This window comes from Amphiura filiformis, chromosome 14, assembly GCF_039555335.1.
Source record: "Amphiura filiformis chromosome 14, Afil_fr2py, whole genome shotgun sequence".
In the NCBI taxonomy this organism is placed as follows: domain Eukaryota; kingdom Metazoa; phylum Echinodermata; class Ophiuroidea; order Amphilepidida; family Amphiuridae; genus Amphiura; species Amphiura filiformis.
This window is the reverse complement of record NC_092641.1, coordinates 29,457,630-29,482,420: the sequence shown is the minus strand read 5'-3', so window position 1 is coordinate 29,482,420 and position 24,791 is coordinate 29,457,630. Positions and strand designations below refer to the sequence as shown.

The 24,791-nt window shown below is 35.5% G+C and overlaps 1 protein-coding gene across 1 annotated transcript; it reads right to left on the bottom strand.

Moving 5' to 3' along the window:
* Positions 1 to 447: 447 nt before the first annotated feature.
* On the bottom strand, positions 448 to 23,464 carry LOC140169340 (scavenger receptor cysteine-rich domain-containing protein DMBT1-like). The gene is made up of 12 exons (XM_072192595.1): positions 23,398 to 23,464; positions 20,007 to 20,333; positions 18,591 to 18,926; positions 7,618 to 7,944; positions 6,930 to 7,253; positions 5,797 to 6,117; positions 5,291 to 5,617; positions 4,020 to 4,346; positions 2,941 to 3,267; positions 2,073 to 2,182; positions 1,340 to 1,411; positions 448 to 561 (listed from the first exon to the last, which is right to left on the bottom strand). Exons 1-12 carry the CDS (start codon positions 23,462 to 23,464, stop codon positions 448 to 450), a joined length of 2,979 nt encoding a protein of 992 aa, XP_072048696.1.
* Positions 23,465 to 24,791: the final 1,327 nt, after the last annotated feature.

The following is a 24,791-nucleotide window of genomic DNA, read 5'->3' as shown; positions in this document are numbered from 1 at the left end:
TTAAGGAAAAACACCTTAAAGATAGTATATTTTCTCAAAAATACCCATGTCATTATCATGTTTCAAAATAGGTGCAAAAGAATGTTACCATTTTGAAAGTCAGATAGGCCACTAGCAGGAATAGATATCTCTGGTTTTGATCTGAATCTGGTGTTGTCGTCATATTCACTGGAAGCTGCACCAGCAATCTTCAAGTTAATTTTTTGATTTGTCGTATCCGAGATACTCATTGAAGTAGCAACTGCGAAAGGAGGGAAAATACAGTCATGCTGTTTAATTTGTTTCGTTTTTAGAGTAACTTGGTCAAGGTTTTGTTCATTGTGTCTTTTTTTTTCTATTTTTTTTTTGCATATGGCGCCAGTGTTAACGCAATCTGGTTAAAATAAAAGAAGAAAGAAAAAATGCCAAACAGACCAAACAGACAAAAAAAAAACATAGTGAAGGAAACTAACCTATTCCTGCAACTGTCAAACTCATTTGCTTTCCTACGGGCAGCTGTTTTGCCAAGTCATCCATTACAACAGCAACACTTTCAACGATGTCAATTTTGTTTTCTATCTGCTGAAATTGTAAAACAAATGATTGGTTAATATGTACATAAAAGTCCATTTAAAAAGTTTGCAATAGGCAGCTACTTCTTGTAGCTCCTTTCCTCTAACGTTTTGTACACCGATGACGATTACTCACCTTTATATCTACGCGACTTTTTACAAGTACGGAGGGTTCAGCCAATATATATATACATATATCAAAAAAAAGTTTCATTTAAACAGATTATCATCATTTCAACATGACGCTAGAGAATCGAATAAAAAAATAAAAAAAAATTTCACTTTCTTCAGGATTTAGGAGAGTGCCAAAGATATGCGAATATATTTGTTGATGATTTGATGTTGATGAGAGGGAAACCGATCTTACCTTCATATAAGCAGCAGCAAATGTTTCCCCCTAACTCTAACCATTATCCTAACTTTAGATATTATTTCTAATCCTAAACCTTACCCTTAACTCTTCAATTATAGCCCAAATTTTAAACTCATCTTTAAGTTTCGTGACTAAAGAAGATAGATCCGGCGAAGGTCGGTAAACCACGACATTTGGAAACAAAAACCAATAGCGAAAACTAATATTTCATCCCAGTTCTAATATCCGGAACCTGAACAACTCTGCTTTTGATCGTATTGCAGATCATCATCTTTTGGGGTCAGTTTGCATTTAGTGGCCCTTGAGCCACTACTGAATTTTGCATGGATTCGGTCGAATGTTATAAATTACATAATAAAACCCCATAAACAGTTAATTTTAAAAGAGCTGCTTATTCACGGACTTAGTTACCTACCTCCAACATAATGGTATCGTTGTCATTTTTAGTTTCTTGTAGAAAGGGCTCTGCTATGCCTTTAAGAATGTCCTGTATTAAAGAGTAACACACTATTAAAACAATCTGCTCATTTTGAATAAATTTAACAAGGGAAACTATATAGTTACGGGATCAAAATGAGTAAGGATTCTATTTAAAAAATAAAGTACGCCATTAGAGTGCAGTTAACTTTGGTAATTATGTTTTATTGCCACATGAGGAAATTAGAAACCTCTGTAGTACCACATCATTTACAACATTAAAGTCTTTAAATAAAATGGCTTGATTTAGAGACGGAAGATAAAATTAATAATCAGTACTACCATGACCAGAGAATATCATTATTTCGCCGACAAACACAATCATTACCTAATAGAATTATTTGCAGGGCTAGATTATTTTTGTGTGCGTGTCTTTTTTCCCAAAATGATTTCCAATGATTATTAAGACCTGAGCGCAATAAGACCGTAAGTCCACTTGGCCCCTCAACATGTATACATTCAAGTTGCGTATAGTTTCGTATTGTGTGGTAATGTTTTATACCTGTTTAGGACCAGAATAAATCTTTCATAACCTTTCATAATGTTTTCATCCTGGAACATGTATTAAACGTTATAAACCCTACTAAACTATACGTAACTTTAGTCTGTATTTGTTGAGGGGCCAAGTGGACTTACGGTCTTCTTGCGCTCTGGTCTTCATATGTACTTACTTTCCCGAACTCTTCAAGCTCTTGTATTTGTTCGTCGTACGATTTGTCTTGATCAGATTGATATGGGTTTATTTGCGCTATAGATACCGTAACCAGTTGTGCAGAAGTTTCTAAATGAAGCATATCAGACGGATACAAGTACATTTAAAGAGGAAGTCCTGACAAAGCTGTTCTTCTGGGGTAAACCAAATCTGCCTGGTTATCAAATTAACCAGTGAAAAGCTTATCTCCGAATTTGACAGGTGCTAATTAATGTTTTAATGTTATTGCATCAACTAGCTCCTGTTAAATTCAGAGATAACCATGTCACTGATAAATTTGACAACCAGGCAGATTTGGTTCACCCCAGAAGAACTGCTCTGGTGGGGCTTCCTCTTTAAGTGAAGTGGGGCTTTTAAGCTAATCGGAAATGAAAAAGAGGAAACGGCTGTAAACAATGACAGTAAAATGGAATAATTCGATCTACTGTTGTTGAAAATCGATAAAATTTGATCAGTACGTACCACGCCTCTTAAAATGATGAGGATTAAATCAAGCAAAATCTGAACATCGGCTTCCAACATTTCGAGGGTTCATATATTATACAGAAAGCCGTAACTCACTTTGACCAGCTCTCACAAAATGATAGCTTCTTGCTTTGGTCTTCAAAAATCAATATTTCCTCCACAATGTCTTTTGTTTTTTATTGAATTATGTCATGGTTAGTGGACCATCTTTTATAGTGCCCTGGTGACTTTATGCGCATTTTGTTGAAACAGGTGATAGTGAGTTGAAACGTTCTGGCTCTCAACCCTCGATTTTAGGGAATTTTTGGCAAGTTTTGAATGTGTAACTATATTTTGATCTTGTGATTAACTTTGATACCTACCATTAGCGCAAATAACACCAGCATCTTGGGCATGGTCACAACTATAACTATGATATCCCAATCCGGAATGGATGCAGTCACCTAAATTGTTTTCCAATCCTGTACAGCCTACATCATCCAGCCAGATATATTCAGATCCTTCTCCAAATGACGCACCTCTAGTGGCTGTCGGATTACTAAAGGGCAGCCCAAGTTGACGACACACCACCGTTGCATCATATTGATCCCATTGGTTATCGCATATTGTACCCCAAGAGTTTCCTAAAAGCACTTCGACTCGGCCCATGTGAGAGTTCTCACCGATAAGCCGAATTTGGAGTGAAATATCTAACAGGAAAAATCAACATAATTTAACAATGATCGAGTCATTTAGAATCATCGAGAGCGTTAACAACTAGCAATCGATAAACTAAACATGTCTTAGTTTTGTTTTTATTTCTCAATTCTCATGATTTATTTTGGAGAAAAACCTCTCGAGGCATTTTGCTTTGATTGATGTGATCATTTATCGAACAAAACATATAAGTTTCAATTGTAGACCTGGGCAATACCAACATCTATCAAAATAATAATATATACATATAAATTTTAGCTATTTTAAACATAGATTTTCCTTCCTTTATCAAATTTTTCATCTTTTTTGTTGTTGTTGCTAGTTTAGGGTAGTTCTTATTCGATAAATTGTATATTTGTGTGCAATATTTTAAGTTTAATTTAGCCCAATAATGTGAGTCATTCCTTTAATTTTATGATACAAATGTTTTAGAAAATGTCCTTTCTATTTGTTACTCATTATGCCGATAGTTAAATATCATTATACAAATGTCTACCCCTTGTAAAGATGCAAACAAGGTTTAAGATAAATAGCGCCATCAGTGTTCAACTTTGCTTTAAAATGAATACAGTTATACATGCTATAAAACAACTGTGTGCAACGGGTTGTTATGACAACTGAATAATAAGCCGTAATTGAAAAGAAGAAAGCTCCCGCTAAACTACGACAAAGTCAACATTAATTCAGATAGGACTCTGGGGACTTTATCCTGGTTTTATAGAAATAATTATCATATTCTACATACGATCATCAGTGCAAATGACACCAGCATCATCCAATAATTTCCAACCACAAGATTTATATCCCCATCCAAGATGACCACAGTTTTCCAATCTGCTTTCTGATCCTGAACACTGTACATTTCTGAGCCACGGGTGTCCAGATCCTCGACCAAAGAAAAAAGCCTTCTTGGCGACACCGTAAGGCAATCCTAGCTGACGGCAAACGACTGCTGCTTCTTGGTTATCCCAATAATCTGGGCAAACCCCGCCCCAGACGCCATGGAAAAGGACCTCAATTCGGCCCAAGTTAGAGCTGTTCCCACCAACAAGTCGAATTTCGGTTGAGAATTCTATTATAAAGCGATCAGAATCAAAAGATTATTCTTGGATTATGACGCACATCCCTTTCATGTTAAAACGCTGTATCAACATCGTGTTATTTGCTAGCAGATACTGGCCTAGGTAAGAATTAGGGTTATGGTAATGTTTATGGTTAGGTTTAAGGAAAGAATAAGAGCAATGTATAAGGTTTAAGGTTTTCAACGTTAATTCAAATAGGACTCTGGGGACTTTATCTTGGTTTTATGGAAATAATTATCATATTCTACGTGCGATCATCAGTGTAGATGACACCAGCATCATCCAATAATTTCCAACCACACGATTTATATTCCCATCCAAGATGACCACAGTTAAACCTAATGATTTAACATTAGATTTAATGTTACGGTTAGGGTTAGTGATATAGTCGACATTTATATTTCACATTCGTCATAGCGGCCCTTTGATATAGCGGACTGTAAACATATTTGTGACGTGGTATATATAGAAAGCAGACACTTTCGGGCAGGATCGTAAATGGAGATAGCCAAAATCTGCCCGTGGGTGATATTTTCACAATTTAGGTTGTTGCGAATTTGTGATGTTTAAAATATTGTCTAATAGTTTCAGACCGGAATATAACTGGCCACTTGTATTTTTTGTAACATTTACAAGGTAATTCCTACTCTCAACATTGTTAATAATATTTTTAAAGGCCGATATCTCAATTTCCTCAATGTTTTAATACCGTAACTTACGAACTGAATATCGTAGCTTAGAAATGTCTGATTTCATTAGGGAAAACGGCGTTTTGTGGAGCACAATATCTGTATTATTAAGATACGTGAAAACCTCAAAATTGGTAACCTGCCCAAGAGTTTCCGTTTTTTGACATGGTACATCACACATTAGTATTCCACAATCCTCGTTAAACATGCTGAAAAAAATCCTCAATAATTCTATGTTATATTACCATCAGTGCAGATGACACCCGCATCTTGTTCATGCATACATCCTGGTGATATTCCCCAACCGTCATGACTACATTCATCCAAACTGTTTTCTGATCCTGAGCAATCTACACTTTTCAGCCATATCTGTCCAGTGCCCTCTCCAAATAACGCATTTCTAGTTCCTTGGGCATCCTGGAATGGTAGTTGAAGCTGGCGACATACAACATGGGCGTCATTGTTACCCCAACTCTGATGGCACACTGTCCCCCACGTGTTGTTGTAAAACATTTCAACTCGTCCCTCACTAGAACTGTTCCTTCCGACAAGTCGAATTGAAGCGGCAGATCCTGAGATACATGGGTGTATATGTTTATAAAAAAAATCAGAATCACGCCTCTTTAAATGATGTGGATTATTTTAGGGGATTTTTTTTTTACATTGTTTTCAACATTTTGGAAATTTCTGGGAAGTTATGAAAATCAATGTGTAACTACATTTTGATCTTGGAATTAAATTTGATACATACCATGAGCGCAAATAACACCAGCATCTTGGGTATGGTCACAATCATGATATCCCAATCCGGAATGGATGCAGTCACCCAAATTATTTTCGAATCCTGTACAGCGTACATCATCCAGCCATATATATTCAGATCCTTCTCCAAATGAGGCACCTCTAGTGGCTGTCGGATTACTAAAGGGCAGCCAAAGTTGACGACACACTACCGTTGCATCATATTGATCCCATTGATCATCGCATATGGTGCCCCAAGAGTTTCCTAAAAGCACTTCGACTCGGCCCGTGTGAGAGTTCCCACCGATAAGTCGAATTTGGAGTGAAATAGCTAACAGGAAAAAAAAAACATAATTTTACAATGATTCAGCATTTTGAATCATCGAGAGCGTTATAACAACTAGCATTCGATCAACTAGATCTTAGGTTTTGTTTTTATTTCTCAATTCTCATGATTTCTTTTGGAAAATAAAAAAACTCGTGAGGCATTTTACTTTGATTGATGTGATCATTTATAAAGACATATAATTTCCAAATATAGACCTGGACCAACATCTATTATACCAATATACACAAGTTTTAGCTATTTTTAACATAGATTTTCCTTCCTTTATCATCGTTTTTTGCCAATTTAGGGTAGTTTTTATTCTATAAATTGTATATTTGTGTGAAATATTTTAAGTTAAATTTTGCCCAATAATGTGAGTTATTCCTTTCATTTCTTGATAAAAAAATGCTTTAGAAAATGTCCTTGATATTTGTTACTCCTTTTGCTGATGTTTTTATATTATTATACAAATGTCTACCCCTTGTAAAGATGCAAACAAGGTTTAAGACAAATGGCGCCATTGGTGTTCAACTTTGCTTAATTAATGAATACATGTTCTACATGCTATCAAACAACCGTGTGCAATGCGTTGTTATGACAACTGATGAATTATCAATCTAACAAAGCAGTAATTGAAGCGAATAAGCCTTGTCCGATAGTAAGATAAGAACGTTCTTTAAAATGATACCATAATATGAGACTTGCTCCTGATGAAGTCGGAACATTTCATTATGGGGCTGTCACCGTTATTTGAAATAGAATTCTGGAGACTTTATCCTAGTTTTATGGAATATGAATTATCATATTCTACATACGATCATCAGTGCAAATGACACCAGCATCGCCCAAGTTCCAACCACACGATTTATACCCCCATCCACGATGACCACAATTTTCCAATCTGCTTTCTGATCCTGAACACTGTACATTTCTGAGCCACGGATGTCCAGATCCTCGACCAAAGAATGCAGCGTTCTTGGCAGCACCGTAAGGCAACCCAAGTTGACGGCACACGACTACTGTTTCTGTGTTATCCCAAAAATCTGGGCAAATTCTACCCCAGACATTATGGAAAAAGACCTCAATTCGGCCCAAGTTAGAGCTGTTCCCACCAACAAGTCGAACGTCGGTTGAGAATTCTAATATAAAAAAGCGATCAGAATCAAAATATTATTCTTGGATTATAACGAACATCCCTCTCATGTTAAAACTCTGTATCTGCATTGTGTTATTTGCTAGCAGATACTGGCCTAGGTAAGGATTAGGTTTATGGTAAGGTTTAGGGTTAGGTTTAAGGTTACGGTTAGGGTTAGGGATAGATTCGACATAGCAAAACGTATTTCTTTTAGACATACCGGAACATCGACATAGCGAACCTTATTTCACATTCGTCATAGCAGCCCTTTGACATAGAGGACCGTAATCATAATTTATGTATTAGTATTACACAATCCAGTGTTTAACATGCTGAAAAAATCTTCAATAATTCCATGTTATATTTACCATCAGTGCATATGACACCCGCATCGTCTTCATGCGTACATCCCGTTGATATTCCCCAACCGTCATGATTACATTCGTCCAAACTGTTTTCTGATCCTGAGCAATCTACACTTTTCAGCCATATCTGCCCAGCGCCCTTTCCAAATACCGCATTTCTAGTTCCTTGGGCATCCTGGAATGGTAGTTGAAGCTGCCGACATACAACATGGGCGTCATTGTTACCCCAACTCTGGTGGCACACTGTCCCCCACGTGTTGTTGTAGAAAATTTCAACTCGTCCCTCACTAGAACTGTTACTTCCGACAAGTCGAATTGAAGCGGCAGAACCTGAGATATATGGGTGTATATATGTATTAAACAAATCAAGATCAACATTGAGTTATCGTTGTTGAGATCCACGTCGCATAGGAATATTAATTAAAATGACTTATTCGTTACAAATCTTTGCCTGCCAAGAACTTTGCCTTCAATGACCTTTGGCCTAGTGCGTGGATGGAAGCACCGAAGGCTCGAAGAAAAAACGCCGAAGGTTGACCATAAGCATGGAGTGTCATATTAGATTCGTAGGCGTGTACGGTATATTTAAATTATGTTTGATATTGTCAACAAAATTCCATGGTGTAACGAATTTTGATTGTAGGTAAAGATTCAACATTGTTGATGGAAAGTGTTAAAAATGCGCGTGCTGCCTGCCCGAACACAGTCGTAAGCCCTTAATTGATCGTGCCGGAGAAAAGCAGGCAGTGGCAGGAACATCAAGGTTGACCGAAATTGCCCATATTTGGTGTAGTAGGGGTGTTTGATGAAACATTCTCACTGAAACTTTTTCAGGATTCTGACCCCTCTTGTTAAGGGTTTATAGCCCTTATTTGTTTTGGTACAATCTATCCCTTAAAATGGATGAATTTTTCCTGAATTTAGGACAATTTTGTATTCTCATTTTTCACAAGTGGTTGAAGATATTTAGGTAAATTAAGTATGTGTAGGAAACAGCTACCCCGGGCATTACAGGGAACAATTTACATTCAACCAACCCCTATCATTTGGCTCTGGGGGTGTCTAAACATACCCCCCTCAAAATGTCTTAAAAAATTGAAATTTTAGTCGATGAATTCAAATGCAAATATAAAAAATATACATCAAAATTTTGAATTTTTTTTTGTATCATTAGAGTGACCCAACATGTGGCTGTGGGAAACAAATTAGAATATCTTGGGGCGGTGTTGCATTTTTCAGAAAATACAGTGTTTCTATATGGTATTTAACCAATATTTCAAAGCTGAAAATATTGTAATATTAATGCAATACGTGATTATTTCAACTACATACTTTATTTAGAGCTGGTTATTAAGTTGAGTAAGGTTTTAAACTTTAATAACATAGATAACAAAAGCAAAATGTTACTAAGATTTAAGTGTTTCTAGATTTTATTCGACCTAAAATGAGAAAAACCTAAAATACTTGGTCAAACACTCAGGAATTTTAAGGTTTTTAAAGAACAGTTTGATTGAACAAACCGTTTATGAACAGATTCAAACAAAAGTAATAAATCAACAATTATTTGGTAAGCAGCACTCCCTTGGGATTTAAATCATGATCATACAACATTATTTAGCATTAACATATAAATATGAGTTATTATAGACCTAGCAATTCAGTTGTTTATTAGTGCATAATCATGATAACACTTTGCATCTTACCGTTCTTTTCGACGCCTAATTGTACTACAGCTGAGGACAGGCAAGTGTCAAAATGATATTCAAGCTTACACATAAGAAATTGTATGGAACTGAAAGTGCAATGTTTACATTGCTTTGAGGAATCACTACAATAAGATCCATGTTTTTTCACACTGCTTTTGGAAATTTTCATAACGATCAGAGCCTTCTCAAATTGTCACAACGTATACCATGCCCTTATTTGCTTTGTTTTGAACGATTGTAATATACAATATAATTGTAATACAAAAAGTATTACCCCATTATACCTCATTCTAGTGAACATTATAGTTAACAAATAATAGTTCAAGCAACCCCTATCATTTGTCCTCCTCATAACTTCTTTAAAATTTTCATTAAATTAAGGGATCTACATTGTAAAATGAGCGTTTATTGCGTTTCGACAGTATTTTTATGGGACATTAGAGCACCTCAGACCTATTGAATTGCATTCTGAATACGAAGCATGTCTTTCTGATATAAAATAATTTTCATTTTTTGAAAATCACAATATAATACAAATTTATGACAAATTATAAAAATTTGATATTTTACAAATTTTTGATATATAACAGTCCTCGAAGTAAATTATATAAATCTAATGACATATTCTGAAAGTGTATATAGCATGGAGGAAAAGTCGACGGTCAATTGAAAATGTTGACCTTTCATATTGAAGATATGGGTTTTTTTCAAAAAAGACCTAATTTTTTTTGGTGTTTTGGGAAAAAAAAATCCATATCTTCAATACGAAAGGTCAAAATTTTCAATTGATCGTCGGCTTTTCATCCCACCTACATACACTTTAAGTATAAATCATCAGATTTATAAAGTTTACTTCAAGTACTGTTAAATATCAAAAATATCAATTTTAATCATTTGCCATAAAATGTGTATTAAATTGCGAATTTCAAAAATCAAAATTATTTGATATCAGAATGACATTCTTCGTATTCAGAATGCAATTCGATATGTCTGATGTGCTCTAATGTCCCACAATAAATACTGTCCAAACGTTCATACCCCAGCCCTAAATTCACAAGCATATAGAATATGCATCCAAATTTTGTTTTGTTTTCATCTTCCTCCAAATGAACCAACCTTACGCTGTAAGCCTAGACTGTGGGAAACAAATCAGATTATCTTTGGACAGTGTTGCTTGGTTTAATTCAGTGTTTCTATACACGAAACTGAAAATCTCCGTTAAAGAAGCATGTGTCTTTTAAGGCATTTCTTCATTATAAAGTTGACTAAACTTACCTAGCTGATAATAAATGGAAAAAATACTAAACTTTAAAATGGAGATATTTCTATATCTTATTCCCTCCAAAATGAGTAAAACAAAATTATCGTAATTTAATCAAATACTGAAGACTATTAAAGAACATTTGATTAAACCATCAAAAAGCTGAAATATATCGTGTGTCTTTCATGCATAATGCCATGTTGCACGTATACTAAAATCAAATGAGCATGTATGCAAGAATAGTATCATAAGAAAAATATTCTTATGTAGATTGTGAGGTTCATTTGCTTCAGCACCAAGTGTCAACATTATTTTCAAGTTGACTTGACATCTGAAGATCTTGTTTGGAGTTGAAAGTGTAAAGTTACATTCCTCTAAGCCATCTACAAATTGAACGTAGATTGGATGTGCACTTATTTACTTTGTTTTAAAATATCACAATCAGCCTATAGATAATATAGCAGGATAAAGCAGGATACTCGCAATATTTGGGTATCTCAAATGGAAATCTGTCACTTTTTCAAAAATTCGGACGTGAAACATGTTTTTTATTTTACTTGGCCTTAATGAACCCGACTATGTAAAGTACCGGCAATAGTATGATAGGCGCTAGCAGAAATGCAGAGAATAACGGGCTTACTAACAAGAGATGTACCATGTTTCTTCCCGGGTCCGCATTCATTGGTATCAATTAAAAATAACAACAATTGAATAAAAATCCTGGTTTGATTTAGTGAATACTTCAGTATTTATAAGGCAGTTGCAGTTCAAGCATGCAGTATAGCATGAAATTGAAGATCATAATTTAGCTAGGCCTACTGGAGCCACATCTTATGGCTAAGATTCTTGGGCACTTGCAGCATAGTGTTTCTAGAATAATTATTTGTGAATGTAAACTGTGATCCAATTTATTTGTACTGATTAACTTACTCCTTTATAAAACTCCTTGTGATTTATGTTAGTTATTAGCTAGTAGCCAACTAATATCCTAGTTCCAGTGGCGTGCGCAAGGGGGGGGGGGCAGGGGGCCACGGTCTCCCACTTTTGTTGGTCATTCAGGGGGAAACCAGTAATTTCCCCGAAATGACTGATTTCGCCCGCACCTTACACTCTAAATTCATTCGGGGGAACTGAACAACCTTCCCCTCCATTTTCAATGTGCAATTTCTTACTCATAACATTGAGGGCTTTTAGGCATAATTTTATTAATATATAAAAACAATATATATGATATAATTTTTTAAAAATGCAGACACAATAGGCCTACATAATGGACCTACATTTATATTGATATTTTGTTCATCATGGTTTATCACACTTTTACAAGGTAGTCTTGTATTCAGTATTTCTGTTTTGCGTTTTACTCGGATAGCTAAATATGAATTATTTTGTGTTTAGAAACACTTCTGCAGACTTGACCTGATTCTGTATAGAAAATTCTAAAACAATGTCACCATATGAAAACATTTTAGGCATTTTAAGACTAAAAATAGAATTGTCACATTCAGTTTCCTCCAATGTTTATACTCACAATATCATTTTCAAGAAATTTATTAGGCGAAAATACTGTCTAGAAACACCAATTTTATGCAAATTTGTTACACCGCCCAAATCTACCATTTATTGTTTGGAGTAGACCAATATAGCCTCAAAATGTTGACATTAAAAAAAATCAATATTTAAGATGTATATTTTTATAAAAGGGCTTTAAAAATTGCCCTTTTTTTACATTTTTTAAACATGCTAAAGAGGGGTAACATTGATGACCCCCTCCTGAAAACCCAAGACCCCAATCATTGTGATCAACTGTGATCCAATTTATTTGTACTGATTAACTTACTCCTTTATAAAACTCCTTGTGATTTATGTTAGTTATTAGCTAGTAGCCAACTAATATCCTAGTTCCAGTGGCGTGCGCAAGGGGGGGGGGGGCAAGGGGCCACGGTCTCCCACTTTTGTTGGTCATTCGAGGGGAAATCAGTAATTTCCCCCGAAATGACTGATTTCGCCCGCACCTTACACTCCTAATTCATTCGGGGGAACTGAACAACCTCCCCCCTCCATTTTCAATGTGCAATTTCTTACTCATAACATTGAGGGCTTTTAGGCATAATTTTTATTAATATATAAAAATAATATATATGATATAATTTAAAAAATGCAGACACAATAGGCCTACATAATGGACCTACATTTATATTGATATTTTGTTCATCATGGTTTATCACACTTTTACAAGGTAGTCTTGTATTCAGTATTTCTGTTTTGCGTTTTACTCGGATAGCTAAATATGAATTATTTTGTGTTTAGAAACACTTCTGCAGACTTGACCTGATTCTGTATAGAAAATTCTAAAACAATGTCACCATATGAAAACATTTTAGGCATTTTAAGACTAAAAATAGAATTGTCACATTCAGTTTCCTCCAATGTTTATACTCACAATATCATTTTCAAGAAATTTATTAGGCGAAAATACTGTCTAGAAACACCAATTTTATGCAAATTTGTTACACCGCCCAAATCTACCATTTATTGTTTGGAGTAGACCAATATAGCCTCAAAATGTTGACAATAAAAAAAATCAATATTTAAGATGTATATTTTTATAAAAGGGCTTTAAAAATTGCCCTTTTTTACATTTTTAAACATGCTAAAGAGGGGTAAAATTGATGACCCCTCCTGAAAACCCAAGACCCCAATCATTGCAATTTCAAGTTCTATATTACAAATAAACTATGCTCTTGACAAATATTTCAAAATAAAATCCAATCGAGAAGTTGCTGATAGAAAAATAACTTCATAAACTTTGCCATTTTTCAACTGTTGTCACAGCAATTTTCGTGTGTCAAAAGCCCCAAATTAGGGGTACCCATATCTCCCTACCCAGGGGGGTCAGGTGGGTCTAGTCTGGCATGTGAAAATATGTCATCCAGTACATCAATCTTACAAAGTATGAACCGATTTGGCCAACCTTCATGTTCCCAGATTTTGTCATATTGCCTGCATCTCTCTGGCATGGACAATTAATCATTTGATAACCCCTATTATTTTATGGTTTTGAAAAAAATATGAACTCTCTATTTGTATATAAGCTGAACGACCCCCCAATATTATCATTATTGAAAAATAATGAAATGCTTTTAATTCAATTTAATTGCGTTTACTCACCACTACAAATTCGTGAGATACTGTTACAGTGACTCATTAAAAATCTCATTAAATGAGAATACAATGATGCGACCCTATACATACAGATATTGAGACAGTTTCCATACCCAGCAAACACAAAACGTTTTCGACATCATTCGCAAAAGGTTATAAAAGGTTGTCAGAAAACGTTTAAATGTCGGGTTATATAAAGGGTACATTAATGGTATAAAACGTTTTCATAACATTAAATAACATTTGTTGGTAATTTACTGCCCAGCAAACACAAATGTTTTACAGAAAACATTTAAATGTCTGGTTATATAAAGGGTATAAAAACGTTTTAATAACATTCCAAAAACATTTTGGAAAACTTGGTACAAATCATTCTAAACAGAATGTTATTTTGGGGTTGAAAAAATGTTTTATAACTTATTTAAAACGTTTTAAAAACGTTTTTGTGTTTGCTGGGTAGAAACGATAGTTATTATGAAAACAGCGTCTTACTTTGTAGATGGCACAGTGTCAACACGCTATATTTTTTTTCCATAAAGCATACTCCGTTGGTGATCAATATTGTATTGTTGACACAGATAAAGAAAGTTTACATATGCATTGTGATATACACGTGTGATCGAATTTTCTATTATACACGCACCTGGATCATAAATGTGTTCCTTTATATAATTGTAATTCTCAAAATTAAATATATCACATTTTTAACTTTCGATTTAAAAATCGTTACGCCAAAAATGCAGTAAAAATGTATCCAGAGCAAACAGTGATGGCCGCGAATTAGTGTATTTAATTTCAAGTTAGTGTATTTAAAACAAAACCAACCTTGGTTTTACCTCAAAACAAATCGAATTTCCTTCTAATATCAACACCATATGGGATACTAGAGCATGCGCAAATCGTAATAATGTGTAGAATAGAACTTGGCGGTATATCATATGATAGTCGTACTATGCTTAGCCTATCTCGAACAAAATCGCCATGCGTAGCTATTGAAAAACGAGAGGATTCGCCGTACTATCACGGCAATTTTTGACACGAAGATATAGGGATGATGACGGTGTGTGTGGTATGGTAATGGGTGTGAGTGTATCTGTGTGTATCGAATGAACGCTCTGAGCAGTTTTGCCATTTTGTAATCTTAATTATTGTTTATGTGATGTACACAAGTTTTCTTTGAAATTTATGCTATTTTAATATCTTAATGTTTTAAATTTGAACATTGCTAGGAATAAAAAAGTAAAAAGTCATCTTACACTAGGGTGCTTATTTCAGGCGTTATAGAGTAAATTAGGTCAAATGTTAAATATCTCATGCATAGAGGCCAAATTTTCAAAATCCACCGATACAATTATTGTCTCACATTACTCCTATCGACAAATGAAATAGGAAAACAATTTGTTTGAGAAATGTTTAACCTCGGAATCGGATGAAATCATGGGTCAAATGTTATACATGAACGTACATATTTCTATTGGCCTTTGGCTGCATTTGGGACATAACAATACAAATTGCACCAAAATATTGTGAATTAAGAATATGTTTGAGATTTCTTATGTATGTTAAGGGGAGTAATTTGACACCAGTTTCGATGAAGTCGGACCATTTTTAAATTTTGACCTATGTGTATGAAATTTTTGACATTTGACCTATCCGAGCCTACAACTCCCGAACTAAACATTGTATATAGTAAAATATGACGATATGGCAAAGGGCTTGCGCTGGGTTTTGACATACATATTGGTCACAGCGTTGCAGAAAATATTCGTGCTGTCTACATGTATACTCGGGAAATTACAGAGGCGATATTGTTCATGAAATTATTACTTCATTTTGAAATCTAATCAGTGCTATAAAGTTATTTTAGGCAGCAACGTATATTAAAAGAAATAATAAAACCTGTTGTTGTAGAACTAGAATTACTTGTATGCAAATCCGGATTCCAGTAATGTAGCAAAAGAAAATCCCAAACACATAGCGGAATAGCGCCCTGACCGAAAAGCTCGCAAAGTGGACCGCCTCCATGCCGTTTTAGAGCGCTGTATTTAAAAGGGACATGATCTCTCAACCCCTTGCCCCCCCCTTTTTTTTTTTTTTGCCCTACCAAAACGTTGCTTGCCCCGCTGCCTTCTTTTTGCCCCCGACAGATATACTGCACAGCCAAACCTGGAATCAAGCATTAGTACATCGCATTTTGCCCCTCGAGATATGCTTATTTTAAAATCCTGTGATTTGTGGTAACCCCACCGGAATTGTATATACTATCCTATCATGACTATGAGGCATTGTTATACACGATTTTGCTTAGCATATCAAACCCACCGGAGCAACACTACTCAAAATAGGGAACATATTTTTTAACCGTAGCTCTCAATTAAGATAGAAAACAGAACTTGATGATGTGGATTCAAGCAAAATTCATCGGCTTCCACCATTTTGTGAAATGTCCGTCAAATTATGAATGTGTAACTACATGTTGATCTCGGGATTAAGTTTGATACATACCATTTGTGCAAATAACACCAGCAGCCTCTCTGGCATGACACATAAGATATCCCAATCCTGCATGGAAGCAGTCACCCAAATTATTTTCGAATCCTGTACAGCGTACATCATCCAACCACATTAATTCAGATCCTTCTCCAAATGACGCACCTCTAGTGGCGATCGCATTACTAAAGGGCAGCCCAAGTTGACGGCACACTACCGTTGCATCATTTTGATCCCAGCGATCATGGCATATGGTGCCCCAAGAGTTTCCTAAAAGCACCTCGACTCGGCCCATGTGAGAGTTCCCACCGATAAGTCGAATTTGGAGTGAAATGGCTGATAGGAAAAATCAACATAATTTTACAATGTTTGAGTCAATATCATTTTGAATCATCGAGAGATCAAGTAGAATTGCATTTGTTCTTATAGGTTTTTAGTTTTGTTTTTATTTCTCATGATTTCTGTTGGAGAGTAAACCTCAAGTGACATTTTGCTCTTAATGCAAATATGTTGTGGTATGGCTTGTTATGAAAGCTGATGAATTACCAATCTACTAAAGCTGTAATGGAAAAGAGTAAACTTTTATTAAACTTGAAGTTTGCTCTTTGTATAAATATGTTGTGGTATAGCTTATTGTGAAAACTTATGAATTACCAATCTAATAAATCTGTAATTGAAGAGAGTAAGAAATGAAGACATAGTCCGTTAGTTAGGTATTCAACAACTTTTCCTATACCTTTGTATAGGAGCCAACGCTGTTAATCGGTGACGAATCCACACTTTTCTAGTAGCGCATACGCGAAGGCAAGTTAACGGAAGCGCGCATACGAGTTACACGTGAACGCGTAAAATTCGTCATGACTAGAACTTGTGTGTGTATACACCCAGCAAACACAAAACGTTTTACAGAATATGTTGAAATGTCAGGTTATATAAAGAAGGTATAAAATGTTTAATAACATTCAGAAATCATTTTTGAAAACTTTAAATAAAAATATTAGTTTAACAAAATGACAAAATATTTTACAAAAATGTTTGCACAATAACATTTTCAGAACATTTTAAAGGTTGTTATAGTAAGTTCTTTCATATAAAATGCTTTCATGATAACGTTCATACATACACGCTATGTAAGGCAATAGAAACAAATTAGTTCGATCTTTCTATCGACCATCGATGTTTGGTCGATCCTTATTATTTATGAAATAAATTAATTTACTATTGCTAATTGTAATAAAATAGTAATCTGTGCCCGTAGCGATATTGACCAATATGAATTTAGCGTTAATTCCGATTAATTAGTTGATAGTTCATTAATAACAAGCATCGAAGCAGCATCGACGGTCGATCCAAAGATCGAACATATTTGTTTCTGGGGCCTAACAGCGCGCGTGATTGGTCGAGAGCTCAAATGACCTAAAAAAGGTCATGTTTATTGATATATACCCAACATACAAGTGTAATCAAAGTATAAAACACGTGATACATTAATATATATAACTGGGTAAAAGATAATAGAATATCATCTTTTTATTATCTTTTTGCCCTGAACATGGATGAAGCAACCATTCAATATAAAGTCTTTACCTACAAGGTTGTATCCATGTTCAAGGTCCAAAAGTAAATATGAGGTGTTTTCTGCATGTACTTTTGGCCCCTGAACATGGATGAAGCAACCTCTTCAATATAAAGTCTACACCTACAAGGCTTTATCAATGTTCAAGGGCCAAAAGTACATATGAGGTTTTCCCCGCCCAGTGACGATATATAAAATAATGTACAAAAAATGATACTTAAGTACCAGTAGCACCATTACGAATGTCAAAGGCGGCATTTATGAATGTAGATGTGAGATCGCCGGGTAAGGAAAATGAAGGAAAATTGTTTTTTTTTTAAATAATGTAACAGGTAGTTTTTTTTGTTGTTATTATTTTGAAATACGAATCACAAAATGTTCTGGTATTTATGAACGAAGCGGCCCCTCGGGCATGAACACCTAATTTTAACCAAAACTAAAACACGTTTATAGTCGTTTAAAAGAAAATGCCGTTTTATTTTGTAGTTTTATCATGTTTATTGCTGATATCAACAGGAAATCACAGTGTTCTTGTAAGGTTGAGTGGCAATAACTAACTGACATTTCTCATGAAATAATCATGTGAATTAGATCATCTTCAGCTTGTTTTTGTTGCTGAAAGAGATCGTAGTCATGTTTCACCGTTGGAATCCCTAAATAAATACCATAACTACTCCCGCTAAACTAAGACGAAATCAGAGCATTTCATTATGGGATTGTCACCGTTATTTCAAATATGACTCTGGTTTTATGCAAGTAATTATCATATTCTACATACGATCATCAGTGCAAATGACACCTGCATCGTCCAATTGCCAATCACCACGACCACACGATGTATAATATCCCCATCCTGAATGACCACAGTCTTCCAACCTGCTTTCCGATCCTGAACACCCTATATTACTGAGCCACGTATGTCCAGGTCCTCGACCAAAGATTGCAGCATTCTGGGCGGCACTGTAAGGCAACCCTAGTTGACGACAAACTACCACTGCTTCTCTGTTTTTCCCACGATTAGGGCAAACACCACGCCAGACGTTATGGAAAAGTACCTCAATTCGGCCCAAGTTAGAGCTGTTCCCACCAACAAGTCGAACTTCGGTTGAGAATTCTAAATATAGTGAGCAAAATCAAAAGATTATTCTTGGATTATAACGCACCACCCTCTAAAGCACAAACGCTGTCTGCATTGTGTTATTTGCTACCAGATAGTGCCCTGTACTTTGAGGGAGACTAGTAAAAATTTGTCTCCCAGATAAAAGAAAAGGTCTATTGTAAGAAATCATTATAATAAAGCAACAGTGATGTGTGAAATTTGACTCCTTTCATACACGCGGTTCATTCGCTCAGATTGTGCATTTAAATGTGCGTGAGATCGGCCGTATAAAATAGAGGTTGCGATTTGATTCTTCGATATAAACATGCACATCTAGTTCGTCACGATCATAAGCAGCCTGTTAGCCACGGTTTATATATCAGGTAATAATTATAATAATACAGCATGCTAAATTAAAGTAGACATAAACCCGGGAATAACTTGAGACCGTTAATGTCCTGTTGGTCGCCTAGTGTGATATTATGTCTTTACCTATAGATGCACAGTATCATCATGCGTTATGAACGGGCGTTAGCGGCAAGAAGTGTGGAACATCGCAATAATTCTTGGGCTACTGGCTATTTATGTGTGAGAAATTCAAATTTAAACGCTATGTACGACACTCAATCTAGATCCAGATGATTCATTTGCACAACTGAGTGGGTTACCCTATATTATGTGTATGTCGGCCATGTCGAAGGTCCGCTTAGCGCTATGTCGAACTGGTATATTCCTATACTATACCAGGTGGTTCGTTACTTCTATATATAAATAATGTTTGCTATGTCGAATATGAAATAAGTTTCGCTGTGTCAAAATTATATTATATGAAGAAGGGTTAGGGCTTGGTTTATGGTTAGGCAGTAGGATTGTGGTATGGTTTAGAGTTAGGGTTAGGGTAATGGTTAGGGATAAATGCGAAACTCATTTCTTTTACACATCGGAACATCGACATAGCGAACCTTATTTTCTTACTCGACATAGCGGAACATCGACATATAAATAGCGAACCTTATTTCACATTCGTAACCATACATTTATAGTACACAATCCTAATTTTTTAATGTTGAAAAACATTGTCAACAATTCATTTACCATCAGTGCATATGACACCCGCATCCATTTCATGTGTACATCCTGTTGATATTCCCCAACCGTCATGGATGCATTCATCCAAACTGTTTTCTGATCCTGAGCAATCTACATTATTCAGCCATATTTGTCCAGCGCCCTCTCCAAATAACGCATCTCTAGTTACTTGAGCATCTTCTAATGGCAGTTGAAGCTGCCGGCATACCACATAGGCGTCATCCCTACTCCAACTGTGATGGCACACTGTACCCCATGTGTTGTTGTAAAAAAATTCAACTCGTCCCTCACTAGAAATGTTCCCTCCGACAAGTCGAATTGAAGCGGCGGATCCTGAGATATATGGAGAGAGATATAAAATCACGATTTATATTGATTATCGTTGTTCAGATCGGTGTGGCACAGGAATATCAATTAAAATGATTTTAGGCACCAGAAGCAAATTTGTTGGACCATAATCAGAATAAATGCTAAATCTATATTGGACAATGTCAATATTTGCTGTAATGTGCCCTGGGTAATTTAATTTGGATATTTATCTTTGTTTACAAAATTACATGAGTGGTGACATTTTGGGGAATTCCCCTCTCAAACTTAGCAAAACAAATTGAATCATATCTAATATGGGATATTTGAAAAAACACACCAAAAAACAACAACATGAGATTGTAAAGTGAAGATGACATCATATTCTTCTGTCAACTTGCTGAAGTCTTGCTTATGAAACTACGCATCTGTCAATATAAGTGGGAAACCCGCATCGCAGTCCTGCTTCCTGAAGATACTGTGTGAAAGGTTGAAATAGCACCAGTTTTGGAGAAAGCAGCGCAAGGGGATAAGTGTTTGGAGAAAGCAGCGCAAGGAGTTAAGTGTTTGGAGAAAGCAACGCCACTTTTTGTGTGAGAATTTTATTCGCAAGGATATTTATCAATGCAAGTGTACAATGGACTTCGCTGATTTTCGCAGGACAAGTGAATAAGGATATATACATCAACCGTCCAGAACATTGCAAGAACTTTATGTCCCATCAAGAAGAAGAATGCTGGCTAAGTACTAATTAGTTTAAATATTAATAATTGTATTTGAGTATTTTGTATGTACATTTGTTGTCATAATATTGTACCAATCATATCTTACTTTCAATTAAAGACTCGTAACAATGCAGAGATTCATGTTATCAATTAACAATAGTCAATCAATTTATTTTATAAATAATATAAGGATCGGCCAAGCATCGACGGTCGATCGAAAAATCAAACTATTGGGTTCTATTGCATTATACGTTAAAAGTCTTTGCTAAGAAATTTGCCATCAATGACCTTTGGCCTAGTGCATGAAGCAAAGTGTCAAAGGCCCGAAGAAAAAATTCCGAAGGTTGATCATAAGCATGGAGTGTCATGTTATATAGATTTGCTGGTCTATAGTTAATTTGTTTGATATTTCTCCGCGTCTCCATGTCAAAAGTTGTGATTGTAACTGTAACGAATTTTGATTAAAAGTAAAGATTGTGCAAAAATGTTGATGGAAAGTTTAAAGAGTGCGCACGTAGCGCGCCCAAACAGCACCACCCCCCCTTTTTTTTTATGGATTTGAAAAAATATGTCCCTCTATCTTTGGTATAAGAGCTTTATGATACCAAAGTATAGCAATGTTATTAAAAATAATAAAATGCCTGCATGAATTTAATTGCGTTTGTTCACCACTACAAATTGAATTCGTGAGACACTGTTACAGTAACTCATTAAAAAAAATCAATAAACAAGAATATCATGCATGATGTGCACCAATTGATAATGAAACATGTATGTGCCATATCATCGGCACACTTTCCATTGAAACAACCTTTATTATGAAACAGCGTCTTACGCTGTAGTGGGGTAATGGACGTGGGGAGGGTGTGTGGGTGTGTGGGAGGGGGTGTGTGGAGGGGTTTAGTGGTATGGGGGAGTGTATAATATTATTACTCTACACAAGGACGGGATCCGCACCGATGCGATCTCCGGGAATGCGCATAATACAATGTGCCCCGGAATGTACCTACACGGCACTCGGATCAGCATCCGGGACGCTGAGCGCGTTTCAGCAATTTACAGTTGGTGTATGTGTATGGCGCGATCATAGTGTCGTGTGGTGCGTTTAGAGCCCTCATGACGCGTGCACATATCTCATTGAAATGCATCCCAGGACCCCGTTTCCCGTGTAGAGTCTCCCTGTCATGTGTGCGTAAAAAAAAGGGGAAACTGGTGAAAAAAAGTTTGGGGACCATTGCCACATGATCGCTACTTGTACGAAGGCATGCACAATTAAAGCCATATTGTGTGATTTGCTTCGCAGCGACGCCCTCAATTTTACTCGGATTTCTACTTTTTGCATAATTTTTATAATACTCAGTGATGTACTAAAATACCACGTAAAATACTAAGCCTTACTAAATTTACTTTTATTCAGAGTTCACCGATCGAGGAAAACATGTCCCGTGGATGTCAGCTTATGTGTACACACGTTGAACACGATGCTCCGTGCAGTATTACATGTAATACGATCGGCGAGCGAAGTGCACGCATTGTAGGCGCTGGAATGAACTCAATTTTATTCATTATACCTTATTGGTTTGGGTAAAAGGGATAATGTGATCAGTGAAAACAAACATTTAAATATGAATCCATTCTTTATGCAAATCACACTGTATTGCTTTAAATGTTTTCCTTTCTTTTTTATGCATCGTCAAACCTACACGGCACAATATTCAGTTCCGAATAGGATGTGTTATTGCCCTACCTATTACCCAATGACCCCCTTTAAAAAAAACATTACGTGATGACCTCCTTTTTTCTTTTTTCCTGCTACCCAATGACCGGCCCTTTTAATTCCCAAAGTAAGGTGGTAGGCCTATTTGTGTTCCCTCGAGAAATAATGGGATTTTTTTTTTTTTCCCCGCTGAATTCAATCATCAGTTGATTCCGATTGTTAATGATTCAAAACACAGTTTGGCACTTATTTATGTGTACTCAATGACACTCAGTTCGTAATCCTGTACCCAAATGATCCCCATTGTATAGTTTATTACCCCAATGGCCCCCTGTTTTCAAAGTTTCGTACCAAATGACCCCCGGGATCTCATTATTCCAAAAATAAAAAATAAAAAAAAAATACAAAAAATAAAAAATAAAATAAATAAATAAATAAATAAATAAATAAATAAATAAATAAATAAATAAATAAATAAATAAATAAATAAATAAATAAATAAATAAATAAATAAATAAATATATAAATAAATAAATAAATAATAAATAATTAATAAATGAATAAGCTACCCCAAGATAATTTTGTGTTTGCCTTTGGGTGATACAAGTCGACCAGAATCAAGGAAAGTTTGACGGACTAATTTACTTACCTTGAATTACCGCAACCTTTACTATGATCCCCCACAGAACTATAAATGCGATTGTCAGCTTCCTCATGACGGATAGATATCCAAATATTCAAGAATCAAATCATTTTCCTTGAAGAAGATGGCTCTACTTTAAGTTAATAAAACCGTATGACGATGCCTCTCCGTTGCACGGAACCAAAGATATGCGGCAGGTGGTGGCGGGGAACCGCTACAAGTGACTACCGGCTCATATACTATGAATCCCAACGATCAGCACCTTCAGTTGTCTTCCAACACAATTACTAATGATAATAATAATTATTATCAATGATAAGAAATTGGCACTGTGATTATTATTCCAATCCTGTTATTTTATATAGAAATTGAGACTGACACAATTTCACAATATTGGACTTTAAATGGTAGCTAGGTTGGTCAAAAGCTACTTTCTCTTGAATACTTGCTTACTGATGGGGCAACATTTTGGTACTTCTTACCAGATCTCCTCATCAAACCCCCGAAAACAAACCAAGCAAGTGTTGCCAAGCACTAATGAAACATAATAAAAATAATAATAAACGTCCTCGTTTAGAGCATGACATTCACAATAGAAGTTGTACATAATATACTTGGGTAGTTAAGTTAGTATGAATTTGATAGTGTCAACAACATGTTTGTTTCACAAATGACAATGAAATTGACAATAAAAAAATTTCCACTGACAGTATACTTTGGTTAGTATGACTGATATTGTTAATAAAATGTTTTTATTACAAAATGACACTGTTAATAACGTCCTTTTAAGGGTAGACGAGGTATTGTTGGTCGAAGCAACCCAAAAATCGATTTTCATTATCTAGATCAATATATTATTGAAAATAACACCTTGATGTTTTGCAAAAGTTCATTCTACAAATCGTATACTTTGCAAACTTGCTTAATTTATTGTTGTTAATGAGTTATGTACGTTTTACAAAAGTGTTGTTGTTGCAGCCCTCTTTACAACGTAACTCAAGAACCGCAGCACCTATAAAAGTATATCTGTGATATTTTAATTCTTCGACACGCTCGCTATGAATTGAGCAATGCAGTTTTTGCCAAAGCTCACTACCATTCGTAAGATGCTGTGAACTACCAAATCACAACAGTTAAAAAAATTAATAACCTTAAACAGATCTATTGAACCATCGTACGGGAAAATGTGGCTGTTTGCATTTAATCAACGGACTTCATTATGGCTCTTTGTTTCCTATTCGTGTTATGAGCAGAAATTAGTTCATTATTTTCTTTAAAATGACGTGTCTGTATTAATTGGTTCCTTTCTTTTGACCCACATTTGCTCAACTCGTGCAAGTTCAACATTCTAGCTGCGGCTTAGTTCGAGTAACTTTTTGTATATCAGGAACCCTCTCCCA

Excerpts from the sequence above, each read along its gene's own strand:
- LOC140169340 (XM_072192595.1), bottom strand. The coding sequence starts at position 23,464 with ATGAGGAAGCTGACAATCGCATTTATAGTTCTGTGGGGGATCATAGTA. Across the intron at positions 2,183-2,940 it reads TGGTGTTATTTGCGCTAATG|AAACTTCTGCACAACTGGTT; the intron begins GTAGGTATCAAA and ends TGCTTCATTTAG. Across the intron at positions 562-1,339 it reads ACGATACCATTATGTTGGAG|CAGATAGAAAACAAAATTGA; the intron begins GTAGGTAACTAA and ends TTACAATTTCAG.